Genomic DNA, 21,256 nt, shown 5'->3' on the forward strand with positions numbered 1-21,256 from the left:
TCTCTCAACTTATCACACTATCTTTACATGAATTTCTTTATTCAAAGACAGATTTATTTAGTTATTTAAATCAGTACACATGCTCCAGCCCTAACCATCTTTGTATGTCACAAATAAACACAAACTAAGCATGCTACTTCAACTTCCTCTCAACTGAAAAATCCCAGCTGAGATCAGTCTGAGAAGGAAATGGCAAAGAAATGGAGAGAAGCAACAGTTCAGCTGGTGCCGAAGGAACTCCAGCTACTAAAAAAAGCATTATTTTGTTTCTGAGAGGCAGCATCCTGACACAGGATGAGTTTCTAGTCAGACAACACAAAATTTCTGCAAATTTTGTGCGCATAGATCACAGAACCATTCTACCTACAGCCGTTATCAGCTCCTGGTACCAATAAGATGGCATAGCATTTAGTGAAGGTAAGAACAAGCCAGATCTTGACAATTAAAAATAGTAATTCAGAGTTCTCTACCTCATCCACCCGACTTGCTTAAATTTCATTCCTTCTCATTAAGAAGCCTGGTTCCAGTTGTATAAATAATGCTTTTAATATACAGTAAAGCACTAATTCATTAAGAAATAAAATGAATGATGTTTTCAGGTGGGATTTCTAAACTTATGAGACAAAAAAATTGTTTAAAAAAAACCCCAAACCGTACCTTTATTTTAGCAGTGTATTCACCCCTTCCTCCAAAAAGACCAAGACCACCTAACAAAATATCTGTATCAGCACAGAAACGGATAGCTTCTACTGAGTGGGCTGAATAACCCCAGCCACCTCCATGACCTGAAGAAATAAATAAATAAATAAATAAATAAATAAATAAATAAATAAACATATAGCTAGCCTGTTGTAATCTTTTATTTCACAAGCTTGATTAATTTATGCTATAAAATGTTATTGTGTACATACTTTCAAATCTGTTAACAACGCTATAGTCTTCTTTAGAATAAACTTTCATTACTGCTTGAGTCTCTTCTTCTGTATTTGCTATACCCATTTTTAAGTCCTGCATAGCAGCCAAAGTATCAAGACAACCTACAAGAAAGCAAAACCAAGAAATGCTCAAAACTTATTACTGCTGATTGCAATCAGTGAAATGGAAATTAATACTAGTTAAAAAGATTAAAGCAACCTAACTTCTTTGTCCCTAAACCACACAGAGGTACTACTGCATATTATTTTCACTTCGATTAAGCTAGGAGTCAGTGCTATCAAATCTAAAAATATTGTATAAGATTGACTTCATTCAATTTTTTCTTTTTTTTTTTTTAGAATAATCAAGAAACATGAATATAGTTGTAAGTAAACTGCCAACAACACTCTCATTTTTTAATTACTTGTTTTACTTTTACTTCCCATATTACCCAGGAAGAGTTGATGTAGTAACATAATAATGGGAAGATTTGAGAGCCCTCATAAAAAGCTTATACATGGCTACCTAAGAGACCTTATTCTGACTCAAACACAAATAATGCTGTCCTAACACAATTCACTACAACCACTGAGCAAGAAATGTAAAATCATTTTCAAAGCTATGCTTTGAAGCATTGCATATGTTGCAGGTGGTCGACTTACACATGACCACTGCAGGATTATTTTTCATTTTGGTAGGCTTTTTTAGACTACAAAAAGAATTTACATTACTCTTAGTATCTTGCTGTACAAAGCTGCAAAAAGTAAATTCTAATAACAAATATTCAATTTATTTAATAATATGCATATTTAAGGGCGCATTTTTTCCTATATTTTGAAGACTGCAAATTAACCAAACAATATTGACTTTTTACTGTAACATCCAAGTATTTACATAGGAAGATTTCTAATTTTGTTCTCCTTACTTCTAGTAGTGATTTCCATCAGAACTATAAAATCATCTAACACCATTAAGATGGCAAAAAATAATTCTTTTCATTAAAATTAATAAATGTTAGGCTGATGATAAGTGTTAAGAGCAATGATGAAAGATTAAAAAAAAAAAAAAAAAGAAGAATTGACCCTATCGAAGTAAAAAAGCTGCTGGATTACAATTCATTTACACATTAAGTAATGTGTCCCTTTTATCTAAGCTTTTGACTTATCAACTATAAATGTGTACCTAGAATGTGCAAAGCTGCATGAGATCTGGTGGTTAGAGCTTTGGAACATGTTGGCAGAGCAAGTTCTGGACTCAAAATACTACACCGGGATTGCATGTCTGGAGCTGAGGGAAGTCTGGAATCCGCAACTACGGCATTGTAGCTCCACAGTTCCCTAGCGTTTGGTCGAAACCTGGAGTAAGACAAAACAGTAAAATCTACTTAAAAACTAACTGATAATTGAATTTTGTAACCTATTTAACGTGAAATGTAGATCTACTTGCACAAACTTCCTAAAAGTGAACATCATTACATCAAATACATATAAACTTTACTAGCTTAACACACCAGCAAATGGAGAGACCTAAAATGCTTACTGTACTTTAAGACAAACAATCATATTATGGGTTTACAGATATCAGAATATAGACATTTTTCAATCCTCATAAATATTAAAATAGTATAGTCTATTAAGCAGCATGAATTATTAGCAAAAAAACTTTAGACATAGTGGCAGATGTGCCCAAGAATTATAAAGATAACAACTACAAAGGTACTCTTTTTAAATAAGTTTTAAAAGATCTTGAGAAATACAAAATATTTTGCACTTTTTAAATGGATAACATCACACTCCAAGTTTATACAGGATTATTGAAAATGGCAGCATAAACAAGAGAATACAAAGACTTTTCATACTACAGATTAACATGCAAAAAATGACATCTTTGATATCAGTATGTAAAAGGAAAATGCAGAAGACATGGCTGATGTATGAGAGGAAAATACATTTTCACTTGTTACGTTGCACCTAAAATGCAAAAAGAACTAAGACGGTATAAGCAACCGAGAAGGAAAAAGTCATAAAGATGTCAGAGGATACCATGTGTTCTTGCACCTGGGTCGAGGCAACCCCCACTACCGATGCAAACTGAGGGATGAAAGAATGGAGTGCAGCCCTGCCAAAAAAGACCTGAGGCTACTGGGGGATGGGAAGCAAGGCATGAACCAGCTCTGTGCCCTTGCAGCCCAGAAAGTCATCTGTATCCGGGGCTGTATCAAAAGAAGCGTGGCCAGCAGGTTGAGGGAGGTGATCCTGCTCCTCTACTCTGTGCTGGTGAGGCCTCACCTGGAGTACTGTGTCCAGGTATAGAGTCCTACATACATGAGAGACATAGACCTGTTGGAGCATGTCCAAAGGAAAGCCACAAAAAGGATCCATGGCATGGAACACTTCTCCTACGATGACAGGCTGAAAGAGCTGGGGCTGTTCAGCCTAGAGAAGAGAAGGCTGCAAGGTGACCTGATAGTGGCTTTTCAGTATGTAAAGGGAAACCAGAGGAAAGAAGGGGACAGACTCTTTAGCAGTGTCTGTGGTGACTGAACAAGGGTAAATGGTTTCAAGCTCAAACAGGGTAGATCTAGGGTAGATGTAAGGAAAAAAATCTTTTAAAGTGAGGGTGATGAGGCACTGGAACGGGTTACCTAGTGATGTGGTTGATGCCCTGTCCCTGGAGATTTTAAAGGCAAGGCTGAATCAGGCCCTGAGCAGCCTAATCTAGCTGTGGTGTCCTTCCTCACTGCAGGGGGGTTAAACTAGATGGCCTTCAGAGGTCTCTTCCAACTCTAAGGATTCTATGATTCTATGATTATTCAGGATTTAAATAATTAAGCAATACATAACTTTATAGACATATACAGATGCATATAAAGCCATGAAATGATTTACTCATTTCAATCACAATATTAACTTAAAAAAATACAGAACTGTGAAGAAAATCTTTAAAATTTATGCAGTCAAGAATGCTGTCTCTGTACAGAGAAAGTGTCCCCTTAATTTAAATCAGCATGAAAAAAATGGCTAGTAGTAATGGTAAATATATCAAATATTTTATCACTAATGAATATACTTATTAATGTCTCCTCTTTTGATTGCTTTAGTATTCTCTATTAAACAAGCATGGAATCTAACACAGAAATAAGTCTGCAGACTAACTAGAGACTTCAAGAGTCTATTCTTCACTTCAGTTAAGTCCCTAAGTCTTAGATTTAATTCTGAAGTCCCCAAATTTTTGCAAGATCTCAATCCACAAGGATTGAGAACAACACCTCAATCCACATTTACCCATAATTTCATCTTTAAGTTACTTTCTTATAATGTGAAATGTAAATTTGAGCTTCATCCAATATAATTTTACATAAAGCTGAGTGGTATCACCTGCCTTTTTCTTCCCTGAAACTTCCTGTCTTTCCCATGGCCAGGAATAACTCCAGCATTCACAAACCAATCTTTCATTCCATGACCAAGAGTCGTTACGGAAAATGAGTGCTACTCTTCCTTATTTCAAATCTGAGCATAATTTAAGTAAGAATGGGTGCCTAGATCATGAATCTCAGACGCTCCTGGGAATGTGCACAATACAGGACTACAGTCATTTGGGAAACTTCACAGGTACTGAAGAATTATGCCTAGCAAATATGCATGCTTCAGTGTTAAGTGGCAATTAAATTCTCATGTCTTGATCCTGGATAAAGACATCCAAAGTAGAATGCAGGTAGCCTACACACACAATTTAAAGATCTTTTAAAGACATAAATCTACATGACAATATCTTCTCCAGATAGTGCAGACTAGATTGTTCCCTGCTTTCCTCCAACTTTAAGAGACTATTCTGTCTTGCCCAAGTTTTCCAGTGATACTTGAATGAAAATGATTCAAAAAAGAACAGAAATTGAAAAATTAAAATAATTTCTTTTGGGCTTAGTTGAACATATCATCCAAAAAAAGTTAAATAAGATGCATGAAAGAGTAAAAATTGCTTTTTGTTTACTAGGTAAATGAATATCATCAAATTTCTAACCTTCCAAAACACTTTTTAAAGCACTTTTTAAAGACTTTTAGAGCTATAATCCACACTTGCCTCCAAATAACATCATAGACAGGATCCAGACACACACCAGAACCTTGAAGGTCTTCCTGCTCAGAATCATTGAATGTTTTGCAACTGCCATCTACTTTGTTTATCAGAAGACACTTAAAAGGAGGAGGTTCTGATATTGAAGCTGGTACCAAACCTGGATCAGGGAGCAAAAGGAAAAAAAAAAAAAAAAGACTCTACTAATTGCATGTCATTTTCTGTGCACAAAGCATTAACACACATAGTAGTGACGAAGAAATACTTCTAACAGCAAAAAAGTGAAACCACAGTAAGATTGCAAGAAAATCTATGAAGTACAAAAAAAATCCACAGATTTTTGTGCTCTTTTTTCTAATAAAATTAATTACCTAAAGGAGCTAGCATTACCATTTGCATTATATGTAGAAGGTAAAAATATTTTAATTCCCTTAATTCACTTTTTCAGCTTGTTACTCCTCTATTGTTTACATGACTGAATATGATCTTTCTCCAAAAATTCTGTAATTGTAATAAAATATTCTAGGAGAGTTCTTGCCTATTATATGCCTGCTTGCAAATATCTCTGATGTAGCAAGCACATGAGAATTAATGAGAGCTTCATCAATCCGGAGGAAAGTCTGGTCTCCACTTGCTCCAATCCATGTTGCTTTGCGTCCATATTTAGAACCAATATTAGGCATAGGTGCTGGTTTCGCATTCCAGTAGGGCATATCCAGAATTGGTCTACCAAGCTGACCTTTCTATAGAGAGAATGCAAAAATTAGTACTTAATAGTGAGTCTCAAAGATGAACAAGTTAGACAGCTTCAGCACAAAAACTGTAAGCCATCTGGAAGAGAGAGTTTACTGAAAAAGTACCTTCAGAAAATGATGTCTACTCTAAGAAAACCTCTATACATTTAAACAGAAGTTTTTGACAAATGCTTTCCTCCCTTTTCAGTTAGGTTTTTCAATTATTTAATGAGAACATAATCAATTAAGACCAGAAGTTTTGTCCACTTTTTTAAAATTACGTGTTATTTTTGAAGAGAATGTACTATTTACCTAAGAAACATCAGAAATTTATCAAAGTCAAACAGAGAATGAAAAATAACTTCTGTAATGCAGCTTGTGGTCATAGAATGGCTTGGGTTGGAATGATAAAGATCATCCAGCTTGAATCTTCCTGCTGTAGGCAAGGATGCCACAAACTAGATCAGGCTGCCCAGGGCCCCATTCATTCTGGCCTTGAGCAAGGGATGGGGTACCCACAGCTCCTCTGAGCAACCTGTTCCAGCACCTCAACACTTTCTAATGAATATATATGCTTTGACACATATTACTCATGCTCTTTTTTCTGCTTATTTGCATGTCAAATGAATACAGTCTTAAATAGTAAGCTCATTTTCAGTAAATATTTCTATAATAAAATGAATGTACTGATACTATTGTTGATCCTTCTAAGTAGCTGTACTTGTAAAGCCCAACTTTTTCATCTGTACATGTCTTATTTCTACTGATGCTTACCTTCAGTCATAACTAAAACCAAATTAATAAATAAAACATTGAAACAGAATTATTTTCAAAACCATTTCTTGAAAATCTCAGTATTGAAAAAAATTATATTTTGCTTTCATTTCTCTCAATTTTTGCCTATTTAGAAATTGTTTATCAATTTTTCACTTGAAACAGGCACTGTGTGCTATAAGAGACTACATCAAACTATACATAAGCAAAATTAGTGAAGATATTTACAAGTAATGGGCTTGAGCTTCTCTGACTTTATAAGGCTTTCAGTGAACTTTCAAGCACTGCAGCAGAAAGAGCAGACAGAACAAGTAGTCTAAATATGGCATCAAAGCTTGAGAAAACTTGTCCATCTTATGAAGCAACTCAATTTTAAATACCAACAGTCTATAGAATATTAAAATATCAGTAATAACTTGCACCATGCTCTTCAAATCACATCAACATTAGAAGCCCCATTTTCAAATATGAGACATAAATTAAAAAACATGGAGCATCCATGAGTTGTTCTGTGTTTGCATTATAAGCAAACAATTTTGAAAGGTCTTTGTACAATACATTGATCATAAGCTTATTTCCAAAAGTAAACATCATTATTTCCTTACTGAGAAACTTCCAAATGTGAAAACCTGGCCATCCATTAAGAGAATAGCTGTATGGTTGCTTCCCGCAGTAACTTGTGTACTAGGACCTGGTAATGCTTGCACCAAAGTAGGACATCCCCTATATCAAAATAAATTGATTTTGTTTCAATATATAATTACTCAACATTTAGTATATTAGTATTACTAGGATTTCACTAACTAAAATATATTCACTGTGTTTACATATCATATGGTACCAATATCAAGCAATAAATTACTTAGGATGTACAGGATCTCAAAAAATGTATCAGATATTTGAGTCTATGCCCTCTTGATACAAGGAATCAGATCAGGTACCCTTTTCAATTAAACATAGGAATAAAAATAGTTAATATATATTATTGTAGGATTACATTAATGCTACTGTGGTTACAGTAATATGCGCATACAGACATATAAAATATACAGCAATGAATTGTAGCATTAAGCAAATTCTGTAGTGAGGAGATGATATTGGTTAAGCACTTAACAAAACTGATTTATGAAGCAATCAAAGCCACATGTGGCTGGTACTCTAATACAGTTATCAGAAGCAGTACTAATAAGGCCCTCCTGAGGTAGAGAATTACAAAGCAAAGAGAAAGTCTACCCACCTCCAGCAACTTTTTAATGGAGAGTAAGTCATTAAAAAACTGCTCTTCATCAAATTCATAGACTTGAGAAAGAACAATCCTCTCCAAACTGTTTTGCAGAAGAAAGATCTGGACAAGTCTACTATTTATGCCTCTCAAATATGGACAGGTATAAGAAAATCAATTTCCCATTTCAATAAAATGAAGGGGAAAAAAAAATCAGTAGTACAAGCAAGAAGCAAGAAAGAAAAATAGCAGTGATTACTCAGAATAGAAATAGAAGAAGACAAAAGAATGAATTATGAGATACAACTACAATTTTTATCTAAGCTACAATAAAATGGATTCAAAGGAGCCTGGAAGAACTGTATTAAAATCTGAGACCTATAATGAATGTCTATCTACAGTAGACATCAAAAGTACTTTAGACTTAGAATGAATGTGAATTTAACAAACAAGTGACTCTGGAACAACTCCCTGTTTGGGAATCTTGGCCCTAGAGAGCAGCAGTACTGTAGTAACTTACTTCTAAGCACACATTTTCCAAAGCTAGTTTAGCTAAAATAAGAACAGGTTGTCCTGTTCTGGAATAAAAAATCATCAGCCTAGCAATTGTTTAGCAGCTGTTGTGCAAGAAGATGGGTTATCTGTGTGTTTTTCTTTTGGCTAAGATGCAGGCAAAACCAAAGTAAAGAAAGGAGGAGGAAGGAGAGAAACTGAATTCTAAGAGAAAGGAAAATGTAGACACATGGAAATGCAGAAAGTGTGTGAAGAATGGATAATGACCTGAAAGAGAGAGAATGTACCTAGAAATAATTAATTCCTTTGTGGAAAACATCGCTTGCATTGAATGGAGATGAAGAAAATGAAAAGCAGCATAGAATTTGTTAGAGGATGCACAACACAACATTTATAAACTCAGAAGACTTTGTTGGCCTAAAACCACGAGAGTTTGGATGCCAATAATACAATACACAAATACAGGGAGCTAAGTTTAGCAGCAGTAATGACAAAACATTTTAAAATCTTTGAGAAAGCTCAAAAAGACACCAAACCAGAAAAAAAAAATCTAATTAAAAACAAATATAAAAGCATTCTTGTTAGAAGGAAATTCCCATGGAAGATTTTTTTAAACTTTCAAAAATGTGAATGCATTTTTTCTCCCCTTATCATTGTAAATAACCATAAATGTGAACATAAAAGATTCAAGAGCCAGAAGCTACAAGTTTCCTTCAGCTTTCTTGCAGTACAAACCCCATGATGACTTTAAGACTCTCAGAGGGTTATGGGTAGACTGTATGAGAGACATGAAAAATTTCAAGGAATAAGAGTTGCTTCTCACTCCAAGTGCATGTTTCTGTAAATCCTATTGTAGAGATGGCCAGAAAGGTTTTTGGCCTTCTAATTTCACAATATCATATCTATTCCAATAATTAAATCCAATAATTTGCTTAGTTGCAGCAGAGCAAAAGTGAAGAAGCTATTAACATAGGCACATTTAGCATGTTATTCTTATACAGGCCTTCTATTAAGACAGCTCAGCTTTTGAAATGATGTATCTACAATGGAAATGATCAGGAAAATTCTAAGGCAATTAACTACATCAAAAATACAGTAAAACTGCAGAACATTAATAATTTTCTCTTCATAGAAGGAGGAAATAACTGGTAAAATACAGTAACTAGACTTAAGTCACTTACACAGAGTTTAGAATCTGTGATACAACTGAGTATTTTCCTATCCCATGGAAACTCAACAGAGAACATCTGCATGTAGACAATTAGGAGTGTGGGAGACCTTTGTCAAGAGTTTTGACAAGTAGGCTTTCTACATTTGAGAATTATTCTTCTCAGATGGTGATGAAAAATGTGGTTCTGGATACAATACAGGCAATGACACAGGCAAACTCAACTATATACACTGCAACCTGAGAGAGATCTCTTAGGGTAACATCAGATTGCTGAGTGAAAAAACAGCAGATACCCATACCTCAGGTAACTCAAGATTTCACAGAACACCCAAATACAATTCTAGCTACCCACACAGAAACCCTCCTCTGTCCTGAAGGGTAAGCATTTCTGGCAGCAGATTTGGTTCTGAAAATACAACCCACAGTAGCTGTTTGAACGATTGCTGTCCACGGTACTTGCCCAGCCAGAGCTGGCTGTGAAGTGCAATAGAGTTTCACTTGGGGTTGCTGACCGTGGTGCTGTAAATTCAGGTTCTCCGTGGGCTGTTACTGTGCAGTGTGTCAAAGGAAAACAGAAAAACTCAATTACAGGCAGAGTTGGACAGTGCAGGGGTAAGAAGGTGGAGATTTTTAGATTTTAGACATAACTGAATGTTAGTGGAAATATGTAAATAAGACCTGCACGCCACCACTGAAGCAAATTAATCAGACAAGGCACTTAGAAATAGAGCCTTATGCAACACGTTCTGAAAATATTAATAGGGCATAACCTTTACACTTTGTCTATAAACAGAACATAGACGGCAGTTCATGGAAGGTATGCTCAATTAATTCTGCCTTTTTATTATTGACCCTTTGGAAACAAAGATATACGAGTACTGTCCTACTTCAGTGGTCTTATTACTGGAATTTTACTTCCATGTCATGTGCTTGTTAAAGTAGTGCTGAAATCAACAGCTGGAATAAGAAACGCAGGCAAAGTTTGAACAGTAAGCTTTAAGTCAGTGCTTCTTGAAAGAAGCAGAAACAAGAAACAACCCCTCTGCTTACCCAAATACAAGATGTACTATTGTTTTACCAAGAGTAGATATCGCAAAGTGTTTCTTGCTTCCATTGAGCTTCTATTCACCCACTTAGTAACTACTTCGAAGAGGGAATAAGAAGAGGCTATTAAATTCTTCATGGAGTGAGTATCTCATCAACACCTACTGCTCAGATCTTTACAACAGAAAGTCTACTCAAATTAGTTTAATAACCCTAGTATGCTGATATGGAAAAAATGGTCTCCCAGGAACCAGATCATTTGCATCTGTAAGTGATCCATCTGTGAATGACGCAAGTTTTAGTTGGAGAAAAAAAACTAACACTACCTTGTGCATGCTGCTTACTCCTCCATACTATTTCTAGTAATAGTTCAGTAATTCAGTTGTAGTAATAAGTTTATTGAGAACCATGTCATGCTGCTCATCTGCTTGTTTTGTTGGCTTGTGAACATATAAAATTGTCTGAAATCTTTCTAGGGCATGTAATACGCCTCATTCTTACTGAAGTGGCAGGAAGAATTTGTAGTGTTTACCACAGTCTAAAGCAGGAGTTCAGAATCATCTTAATAAAGAGAAAGATATGTCTGGACACGTGTGCAGAATTCAAAACAGTTAAACATTTACAAGACTCACGACTTAATCTTTATGCTACAAATCAGAAGTTTCTGAAAGGATACGTCATCAGTTGCTGCCCAGAAACTTACATCATTACATTATCTGGTAATGAAGATGGCTGACTCAGATGAAAATGACAACTGCTGCAAGTGTCCTGTCAGTTCTTGTTTCTGGGGGCGCCATATATTAGCTAAGCTATCTATATTGTATGTCCTCATTTTTTTTTTTTCCCTTTTTTTCCCTCTCCTGGAAACACAGTAGATGATCAGTTCTTTGATTCAGAAGACGATGGTCTTCCTGAGGTCAATACAGGCAATGTGACACACTGCATGACTGACATAACACTGACCTGGCTGGAGCTGGCCATCTGAGCACCAGTGCGTCCCAACTGAGGTGGAACTCTGCATAAGGATTCCCTGTTTCCTTTTCTGAATCCCTTACTGTGAGGACAGAGGAGTGATCTCTACTTAAAAGCTGGAAAAAGAAGTACATCAATGAGGAAATCATCATCTGAATGATGGTGCTAGACAGCAATATAGTACTTATAGCCAGTTCTCATGCATAGGACATACGCCCAGTTTCTTCAAGGCTTTTTTCAGACATTGTCTGGGATATCCTGTAGAATGATACAAAGCTCAGTGCCAAGCTGCTTGTACCTTCTCAGCTTCTAGAAAAGGTCAGGTACTATCCTCTGACATAGGATGTTTCACGTTCTCTTCTAGGATTTCATCTAGAAAAACATCCAGTTTCCACCTAGTTTCTATCTAAATAAGCAGCAAATGTGATGTTTACTGCATGGAATTCTAACAAATAGGGCAGATAGTCCTGATATCCTCAAAAAAATCCAAGTGACTTCATCAGTCGGAAATGGGACATAATTATCAGTAGAAATGCCGCTTATTATTATATCTCTTTATCTTTAAAAGAGCATCTAACCTTATTCTAGTAATGACTTGAAGTGCGTACTAAAGTAGCTGTAGCCTCAAGTATGCATGAATTTTCAGGAACTAAAAGGAGTATTTATTTGTGATATGGCTCTATCATAGTCAGAAACATAGACTGCATTCACCAATCCAGTGCAGACCGAGTAAGGGTAACAGTTTAAAGAATACCAATAGGCACAGCAACCAATGCAAAGTAATGTTTCCAGTAAACTTTCATCCTTCCTTCCCTCTCTACCTTTGTTTAGTGAATACAATTAAAATTTTAAGATGAAGATGATTTATCCAGAAACTTGACAAAAGAAATGATTAGGAAGTCTCAAAAGAGATTAGGAGGACAGATGTACAAGCAATTTCATCTCACTACTACAAGAGAAACAAGAGAACTGAAGACAGATCATGGATGCTGCACTCTATATGCCTTTTTCATAAGGATACTAGGCATTACTGAACAGAAACAAATCCTCAGTGATTCCTGCTATTCAAAATCTCATCTACAGAATGCATGCACGCAAAGAACAACACTTCTGAATTTCTTTTTGCAGTAGTAAACTGATTGTCAACTTGTGTGAGCAGATGAGATATTAAGGGTGAGAATTCAGCTTTCCATTATAGCCACCTGTATGTAGTTGTCTGTGCTGTCGCTGTAGTCAATGGAGATCAAGTCAATATATTTTACAGTTACTGAGCATATCTGAAGTAGATAAGCAGCATCTGGTGAGTCAAATAGCGCTCAGACTCTGTTGACTTCTTTTATTTCCACTGACCACAAAAACCCACAAGTCACTTTCATGCTATAAGCATATACAAAATGCAACTGAAACTCATACATACAGACTTACTTTTGAAGATTAATTATAAACAAAAAGGAGTAACAAAAAGAATAATAAGTGAATTACTGCTAGTAAAGTAAGAGAAGCATATTAATCTAAGTTTACAATATTTTCCAGACGTAATGAAACCTTAAAGATATTTCAATGTAATTCTCTCTTGTATGCACAGAGATTCAAACAGAAAGAAGCATTTTAAACCCAATTATCAAAGCTACGCATACAAGCCTTCATGTATTAAACAAATTACCTGCACAGAACAACAGTATGGTTACTACTAACAGTCTATCTACCCAGAAAGTTTATGGAGAATAAATGCAAAATGAGAGTTCATAAACCTAATTTGGACAATATATGAGTTTTCCCACTTCCTAGCTAGAGAGTAACAGAAAAATTTAGCCACTCTTTAAACAGTAGCACAGCAATATGCAATCTGGTCTTGTAATCATCAGCTTACCTGGAATTAACATCACCATGTCCAAGTTGCCCATGCTGTCCATATCCAAATGTGTAAACATCACCATTCTCCATCAAAATCACTGAAAACAAACAAACAAAAACACCAGCATTTTTCAGAGATATCCACGCTAACATGCATCAATGCCAGTTAGTCTTTCTGAGCAGCACAGTTAACAATCCCTACTAAACAGGATCTTCCACAATCCACCACAGCTAGTATCACTACAGAGGTATGCAGATGTGCCATGTAGATGTTATAAAATGGCTTAAAAATTTCTATATTCCTTAAAAGCTTATATAAAATTCTATGTACGATATTCCTAGTCTCTTGTACTGTCAGAGGACAGCGTATTAGGCTAGAAAATAATACTGCAACCTTTTTCAACACCTCCATGTATATCCTCATTGAACATTAAACAGAAAGTAGTGAAAACATGTATCAGAACGTTAAAAACAAAAACAAAAAAAAAAAAAAAAAAAAAAAAAAAAAAAAAAAAAAAAAAAAAAAACCACCACAAAACCCCATAAATTTATTTATTTTTACCTGAATGGTGAAATCCACAACTGACTTGTACAGCTCGCAGCTCACAGTCAAAGCGAACAGCCCCTGGTGGATAGGTTGTAATTTTGCTTGCATCCTTCTCACCTCTTTCTCCACTTCCGTCTATAAACAAAACTTGTAATTATATCCTGTGTCTTCTAAAAACATTATGTTAGAAGAAAGAATGAGAATAGTAAGCAACCACCCCCGCCATTTCTAAGATATGAGAGGAACTCACAGAATATTGAAAGAAACAGCTCAAGACAAAGGATCAAAGTAGATTTGAAAGATTACAGAAACTCTACTCCTAAACAATCTGCTGCATCAAAGTTACACACATAAAAGGAAAATAACACATCCTCTAAAGCAGAAACCTCCAAAGAGCAGACAAGAACAATGAGCAAAACAGGACACTGAAATAACTTCAGAATTTTTGCTTAATAACCATCACTTTTGTTATTCAAGGAAATAATATTATCAATTACATAGAAAGCACTGTAACTGACCATGGTAAGTATAGCCTGGTCTCATTTATTCAGTATTTGTTAACAATTTTACTTAACTCCAACCTGGCCGTATAGCCCTTGTTTTACATAACTAACTCTCTGATACTATGTGATGAGTATGCCTAACAACACTGACATACCCACTACTACTATGTCTGATGCATTTCTAGACATACTGTGGTTTCTTTCATAAAGAATGAAGTGTGCTATTGGTTCCTATAGTCAAACAGTCTTGCATCAGATAAAAGTACAGAAGTGACAAATAATTGGTTTGTTTACGAGCATCTTGAAAGCCACTCTCCTTCAGAAAACAATATAAAAGTCTGCTAACAATTAGACACAGGGTCACAAAGGAAACTGGTTTCATAGTACTAGCAGAAAAAAAACAACATAACAGAAAGCACGTCCATCACCATTAAAACATCAATATCTGCAAAAAAAAGCTGGCAATAAAAACTCTAAAGAAAGTGCATTTTCATATTGAAAAATATCATATGACTACAGTATACATGCACACATTACCCAAATGAGCTAGTAAACACCTGTAACTACTGTTCTTTTGCAAAATCCTTTTAAATTAAAAAAGTTTCTCTAGAAAGAGGAGAAAAATGGATGAATGTGTATAATAGCTACAGCTAAGAGATTCTACTATGATTCTGTGGTAAATTCTGACCAGCTACTGCTTCATTAAAAATTCTGATATAGGGAAACAACTGCTGCTAAAAGCATTCAAGGTGCAGTTAATTTGTAATTCCCAAACTGTTTCCTAAAGAATTATTAGTGGAAATGCGAACAATGAGCACTACACTACTTAAAAACTTGCCATATTTTACTTAAAATATAACCCAGTTTATATATATATTGCCAATGATTCATCCAAAGTAATTTCAGCATATTAAAAAAAAAGTTTTAATGAATCCTACTATTCTTAAAAAGAAAAAAGAAGTCATGACTGTGCACAGAAGTTCCACATATTTTGCATCTGCAAAGAAACTGCACACACAGGTATTAAGTAATACTTTTAAGGAACTAGCTCTCATAGAGTAGTAGTAACTTTTTATGCCTATTTTTGTATTAAACGCTATATGCCTATAAATCCAGGGACGATTCTAAGGGCTAATACTGCCACCAGAAAAATGTGTTCAGTAAGCAACCTACTTACTGCCTCCTTGTTTCACACCACGTTTTCAAACAGGAACAGTGCAAAGTGAAAAGTTCTTGGAGTTTATCTGTGGTACCTTCTCTCTCCTCCTGCTATCACTGATGACAATAATAACTATAAGCTCCTATGCAAATGCAATTGAACAGTCATTTGCCAGGAATGCACACAGCCAATAAGCATGTGATGGGACAGCATGTGCTTCCTTCAATGAAACTAGCTAGACACACTGCATGTTTCCTATAACATGGTAGTATTAAATACTGTTGTGAAAGATGTAGACAAAATAACATATTTTGTATCTCCTTATCAAAGAAATACATTTATTTTAAAGGATAAAGATACACTGAGTAGGCATTTTTGAGTTCCAAAGGAGAATCTTCTCCACTGTGAAACTTACTCAGAAGTTCTCTTGGCTAATATTACTATTACAAAACAAAAAAATGCATAACCTCCCAGTATATTTCGGGAATTAAGAAAAATCATCCCTCTCAGAAGGGTAAAAAAATAATAATCAAGTCCACTGAATTCCTGATTGGTAGCTACAGAGGTTGAGTGAAAACTAGTATGTAGAATCTCAAGTGCATGACATTTCTGAAACTGTGTTAATAAACTTGCAGTCTAATTACAAATTAAATAAAAATTGCATTCTGAATTTTTGCACCACTACTGGCACGAATTTTGTTAGGTGTTTTTCTCCCGTAAGTGTTCAAACTACTACATCCTTATCCCTAAACTGTTAAAAAATAAATTACAGTGAAATTTTCTTCAACAATTTTGTATCAGCGTTTACAAAATCATTTATACATAACTTTTTCCATCCATAGAAGTTCAGCTCCTTCTAGCTCTACCCTTTTGACAGTATTTGTTTTTGTTTTCATATGTCTTTAGAATTATGTATACGTGTATACATTCAAATTTCTAAATATTTTTATTTATTTAAGTATCACTGCTCCCAAATACAGGGAAAAAAAGGAGAATTTGCTACAAACCTCAACTGACTCGAGAAACTCACTTCATCTTCCACTCAACATACAGACTTCTGAAAACTATAATTTATCTTTGTTACTTAAGATTCCCAAAGATGAAGTCTCAAGAGTCTGGAGAGACAGAGTGGGAAGTATTGTGGTTTAACCACAGCACTCAGAGCCACACAACCATTTGCTCACCCTCTCCCTACCGGAAAGGGATAAGGGAAAGAACTGAAAACAAAACAGAACTTGTGGGTTGAGATAAAAACTATTTACTATGACTGAAGAGGAGGAAGGAACTGCCTGCCACCAGATGCTCTGCCAGCAACGCAGCATCTCACCCCCTGTTTACTGACATCCAGTCAATCCTCGAGCAGCAGACAGCTCAGGCGAACAGCCCACATCTTTACAGCCTTTCACATGGTGTCAGTGGTATGGAACAACCCTTGGACTAACTCATCCACCTGTCCTGGCTCCACCCCATCCCCTGCCCTGTGCCATCACGGCAGCAGCCCTTCCCTGCCAACTGGCCCAGCCTGGCTCAGTGCACCCATCATTCAGCAATAACTAAACATCAGTGAGCTATCAGTACTGTTTCAGCTGAAACAAGGACAAGAAGTCACTACCTTGCTGAAAAATGAGAATGAAGGACAAGCAGATTCTTAGTTTCAAAGTATTCCATGATTACCAAAGAATACGGTATCTACTCCTTCCAGCTGAATTAGTGATGGAGATGCAGAAATAGATCAGAAAGTTTATGATGATGCTTAATATACAGTTTTGGTAATAAGAAAAATTTTGATACAAATACTCTAAAAATGTGAAATGAGTAGATGGCAATGGCAAGTTTTCCATAAAATAAGTGAATTCATGATGAATCACAGAAGCATAGAATGTCTTGAGTTGGAAGGGACCTCAAGGATCATCAAGTTCAAACACCCCTGCCACAGGCAGGGCCACCAACCTCCAGATCTAGTACTAGATCAGGTTGTCTAGGGTCCCATCCAACCTTGAACACCTCCAGAGATGGGGCATCCACAGACTCTCATGGCAGCCCTTCCCAGCACCTCACCTCTCTCTCTGAATAACTTCCCCCTGACATCCAATCTAAACCTTCACTCCTTCATCTTAAAATCATTCCTACTGGTCTTATCGCTATCTACCTGAGTAAAAAGTTGATTTCTCTCCTTTTTATAATCTCCTTTTAAATACTGGAAAGCTGGAATGAGGTCTCACAGTCCTTCTCTTCTCAGGGCTGAACAAGCCCAGCTCCATCAGCCTGTCTTTGTGGGGAAGTGCTCCAAATCTCTGATCATCCTCATGGCCCTCCTCTAGACTCTCTCCAACAACTCCACATCTTTTGTGTACTGGGGGCTCCAGACTTGGACACAGTACTCCAGATCGGGCCTCACGAGGGCAGAGTAGAGAGGGACAATCACCTCCCTGCTCCTGCTGGCCATCTCTCTTCTAATGGAGCCCAGGATATCATTTGGCCTTCCAAGCTGCAAGAGCACACTGCTGGTTCATGTTCAGTTTTTCACCCACCAGGGCCCACAGGTACTTCTCCACAGGACAATGAAACTATATGAATTGTTAAGAGAGCATTTCAAAAGAGTTCCCCAAAGAAAAGCCATTTAAATTTGGTAATATACCAATGTACAAGATCCAAATTAGGCCACAATTGTCAGCCCTGAAGCAGCTGTTCACGTTCAATTTTAAATAAATATCATTAAGGAAAAGTTCTACAGCTGCAGACTGGGATGCAGGAATAGGCAATTTTAGTACTGTGCTCTTCAGTACCATCAGTTGAAATGATTTTTCTCAGTCAGAAAATCTTTAAGGTCTGGTTGAAGTGAATTGTAGCAAGACCACTTTAAAAGAAATGTCTGAAATTAAAATGCTGGCTTGGAAAATATTACATTCAAAAGTAAGATGAAAGAACATACTGATTTCAATGTCATAATGTCCTTTTCCTAAAATTAACATCTCTGGCTCAGATTGCTTGAGATTACTGATTTTATCTTGTGTATACTAAGAGAAGCGAATGAGGAATGTCTTTTAAGATGTGGTATGTCTCTTCTGCTTTTAGTGATTCCATTATTTTGATAGCAACTTCACAAATTTTTCATTTTCCCTTGAGAGGTCCTCTAGAAGTCAGGGGAGATTTCTAGTTTATAGTGGAATTTATGGTCTTCTTTAGGGGAGCCATCTTCCGAAAGCTCTCAATGTTTACTTGTGAAGACATTACATGAGACAAATCTCCCTTACCTGTTTAGCATGAAGTAGAAAGAACTAAGTGGTCAATTCTATGGAGCATGCCTGTCAGAAGGTTTCATTACAATACAGGCCTTTGCACTGTGCTAGCTAGCTCCCAAGAAATAATGCCAACCTCAAATTGAAACTAATGCACAAACCTCTAATAAGGATATATGTGAGATATATACCCAGAGCTAAAGGGAGCTCCAACTAATAAAATATACCATAAAAGAACAGACATTGGTAGAACAAATATACTCTGCTATGCACTACCCTGTAGAGTCAAGGTTTTGCAAGCAGTACAACTAGTAGAAGTACCTACTTCAAGAAAAGTGGTTATTACATAACTGTCACTGACAGCAGGTTATGTGTGTTTTGCCTTTCAGCATGAAATTTCTATCAGCGGGATTAAGATTGGTATTTTTAAATTAGGGTAAAGTAATTAATGTTCAGATTTTATATAGTAGACTGAAAAGATATGCAAAAACAAAGGATCAAATTCTGCTTTCATTTCCCTAAAATAGACTTGAGATAATTTCCTGAACTGGTACCTTCGTAATTAGATAGACCACATTCACGTACTAAGTCATATCCAGAAAGGCTTCAAACTGTCATACAAATTATTTGCATATGTGCAAACAACTACTTTCCATTAATTCAACTGAAAAGTCATTCTAACAATTTAGCTATTCTTTAAAAAAAAAAAAAAAAAAAAAAATTGAAACATTCTAGACCCCCACCATTTTAGAACTTCCTGTTTAAGATCGCATCTGCAATCCAGACTTTAAGTATATATTCTTTGTCTATAAATACACATGCATTTATATATAGATACAGATACATGCAGACACTTGAATACAGTCCATGTTCCAAAATTATTTTTAATGAGTTGGCCTTCCAGACAAATGGAAGTGCCATTAATGCCACAAACATCTCCTTACTTAAATTCTGAAAAAAGTGCAATTTCAAATATCTTGTTTCATTAAAAAAAGTCTTGTTAATAGATGGCTTAACAATGAAAAACTTTAGGCTAGAATTAAAAACTCAAGTTGATAGGTTACAGGAATCACCCCAGTTATATCGCACAAGTTCAAAAACAAAAAGAAAAAACACCAACCACAGTGCAAATGTGACAGTTGAGACACAGGAAGGTGTTAAAGTTTCCTACAGTAAACTTTAAGAACTTTAGGAATGAGATAGCTTCAGAAATGAGAGAAGACCCAGAAAAACAACACATTTTTCAGTAAAAAAATAGAAAAAGCAAAAGAAAACAAAGATGATGCAGACTACCAAACATTTACGATTTTTAAAAAAAGTCAACATACAAATGTGTTCTCTTTCTCCTCAGGTAACAAAATACTAACAAGAAGAAAGGCAGAAGCCATATTTTGCATTTCTTTGAGAAGAGAGATTGAGTGCATGGAAGAGGTAAGGTGGGAGTATCAGCTTTTTCCACCCTCGCCAATAAGGAAGACCAAATACCTTTGTGCTTGTCCCGCTTAGGCTTTAGCTGTGCTGGATGGGGTCTGATTCTGGCTAGAGCCTGTTCTCGATGGTTCATAAAAATAGGACCAGGAAATACAAGGGGGCCTGAGGAGAAACATTTTGCACATGCATAGGAAAGCTCACAAAATGAAAACAGTGTGTTAAACAAAACTCAAATTAAAATCAATAGAAAAAAATTATATAATAAATTTGTTTATCTAAATTCAGAAGGAAGTGATTATTTCTTGACAATAAAATCAGGATATTATTGAAAGAAACAATGAATATCCCACAGTGACAGCTTAACCTGAATTTGTAAGTATGCAAATGTACTCCAAGTAATGGAAAGGCAGACTCATTTTGATAATAAATACACACTGCTGTCTTTAATAAGTTAGAAGATTAATTATCATGACTTACATTCTAAAGTATTACTGTTAAAACTGCTATTTTAGAATAATAACACCATATCAATGCTAAATTTAAAATAAACAGCATAACCATATAAATATTCATCATTATCATGCTTACATTTCAGTTATTATCACAAAGGAAACGGCAATCCAAAAATAAGTGTTATATGAACAAAATAATTCAAATCATACGATTTTTTCTAATCTTTTATCTATTTTGTAATCCATTTAATTTATTCTTCAAAAGATTCCCGTCTATATAAAGGTCTCATCTTCAAGAGAAGATTCACATTTGAAGAAAGCAGTGATGTATTTATTTAATATTTCCTCAAAATTAAAAATCTAGATGTAAGTACTGCTGAAGATGATTCTGTGTGCATCACAGAAAAGCAATTTGTTGCTTCAATTTGTACTTTCTGGTATAATAAAAAGGTTAAATTAATCTACCATCAGGAATTTCTTTGGAAATTTGTCTCCTACTTCTCGTAATCTGACAGTCAGTGGAAATGATGAATCATGAGCAACTAATACATCTGCCACTATTCCACAAGACTCCAAACCCAGTCCTTAAAAAGACTTTTAAAAGAAAAACAAAACAAAAAAAACAACAACAACAAAAAAAAACAAATCCCAA

At 35.6% G+C, this 21,256-nt stretch overlaps 1 protein-coding gene across 9 annotated transcripts in view; it reads right to left on the reverse strand.

Annotated features, from left to right (window-relative positions):
- Positions 1–21,256, reverse strand: part of MYCBP2 (MYC binding protein 2) — a 157,254-nt gene that overhangs the window by 111,338 nt on the left and 24,660 nt on the right. For 8 of the 9 annotated variants that reach the window (XM_042866509.1, XM_042866508.1, XM_042866510.1 and 5 more), the window contains exons 14-22: positions 20,207–20,314; positions 13,836–13,955; positions 13,290–13,371; positions 7,103–7,220; positions 5,528–5,732; positions 4,996–5,149; positions 2,098–2,270; positions 912–1,037; positions 658–785 (exon numbers count right to left, since the gene is read on the reverse strand). In XM_042866509.1, the coding sequence (XP_042722443.1) occupies positions 658–785; positions 912–1,037; positions 2,098–2,270; positions 4,996–5,149; positions 5,528–5,732; positions 7,103–7,220; positions 13,290–13,371; positions 13,836–13,955; positions 20,207–20,314 (1,214 nt within the window). The remainder of the gene's footprint in view (positions 1–657; positions 786–911; positions 1,038–2,097; positions 2,271–4,995; positions 5,150–5,527; positions 5,733–7,102; positions 7,221–13,289; positions 13,372–13,835; positions 13,956–20,206; positions 20,315–21,256) is intronic. The other variant, XM_042866506.1, reaches the window with a different exon arrangement.

Source organism: Lagopus leucura, unplaced genomic scaffold (genome assembly GCF_019238085.1).
Source record: "Lagopus leucura isolate 7727_CA_CO unplaced genomic scaffold, USGS_WTPT01 Super-Scaffold_100001, whole genome shotgun sequence".
NCBI classification, from domain to species: domain Eukaryota; kingdom Metazoa; phylum Chordata; class Aves; order Galliformes; family Phasianidae; genus Lagopus; species Lagopus leucura.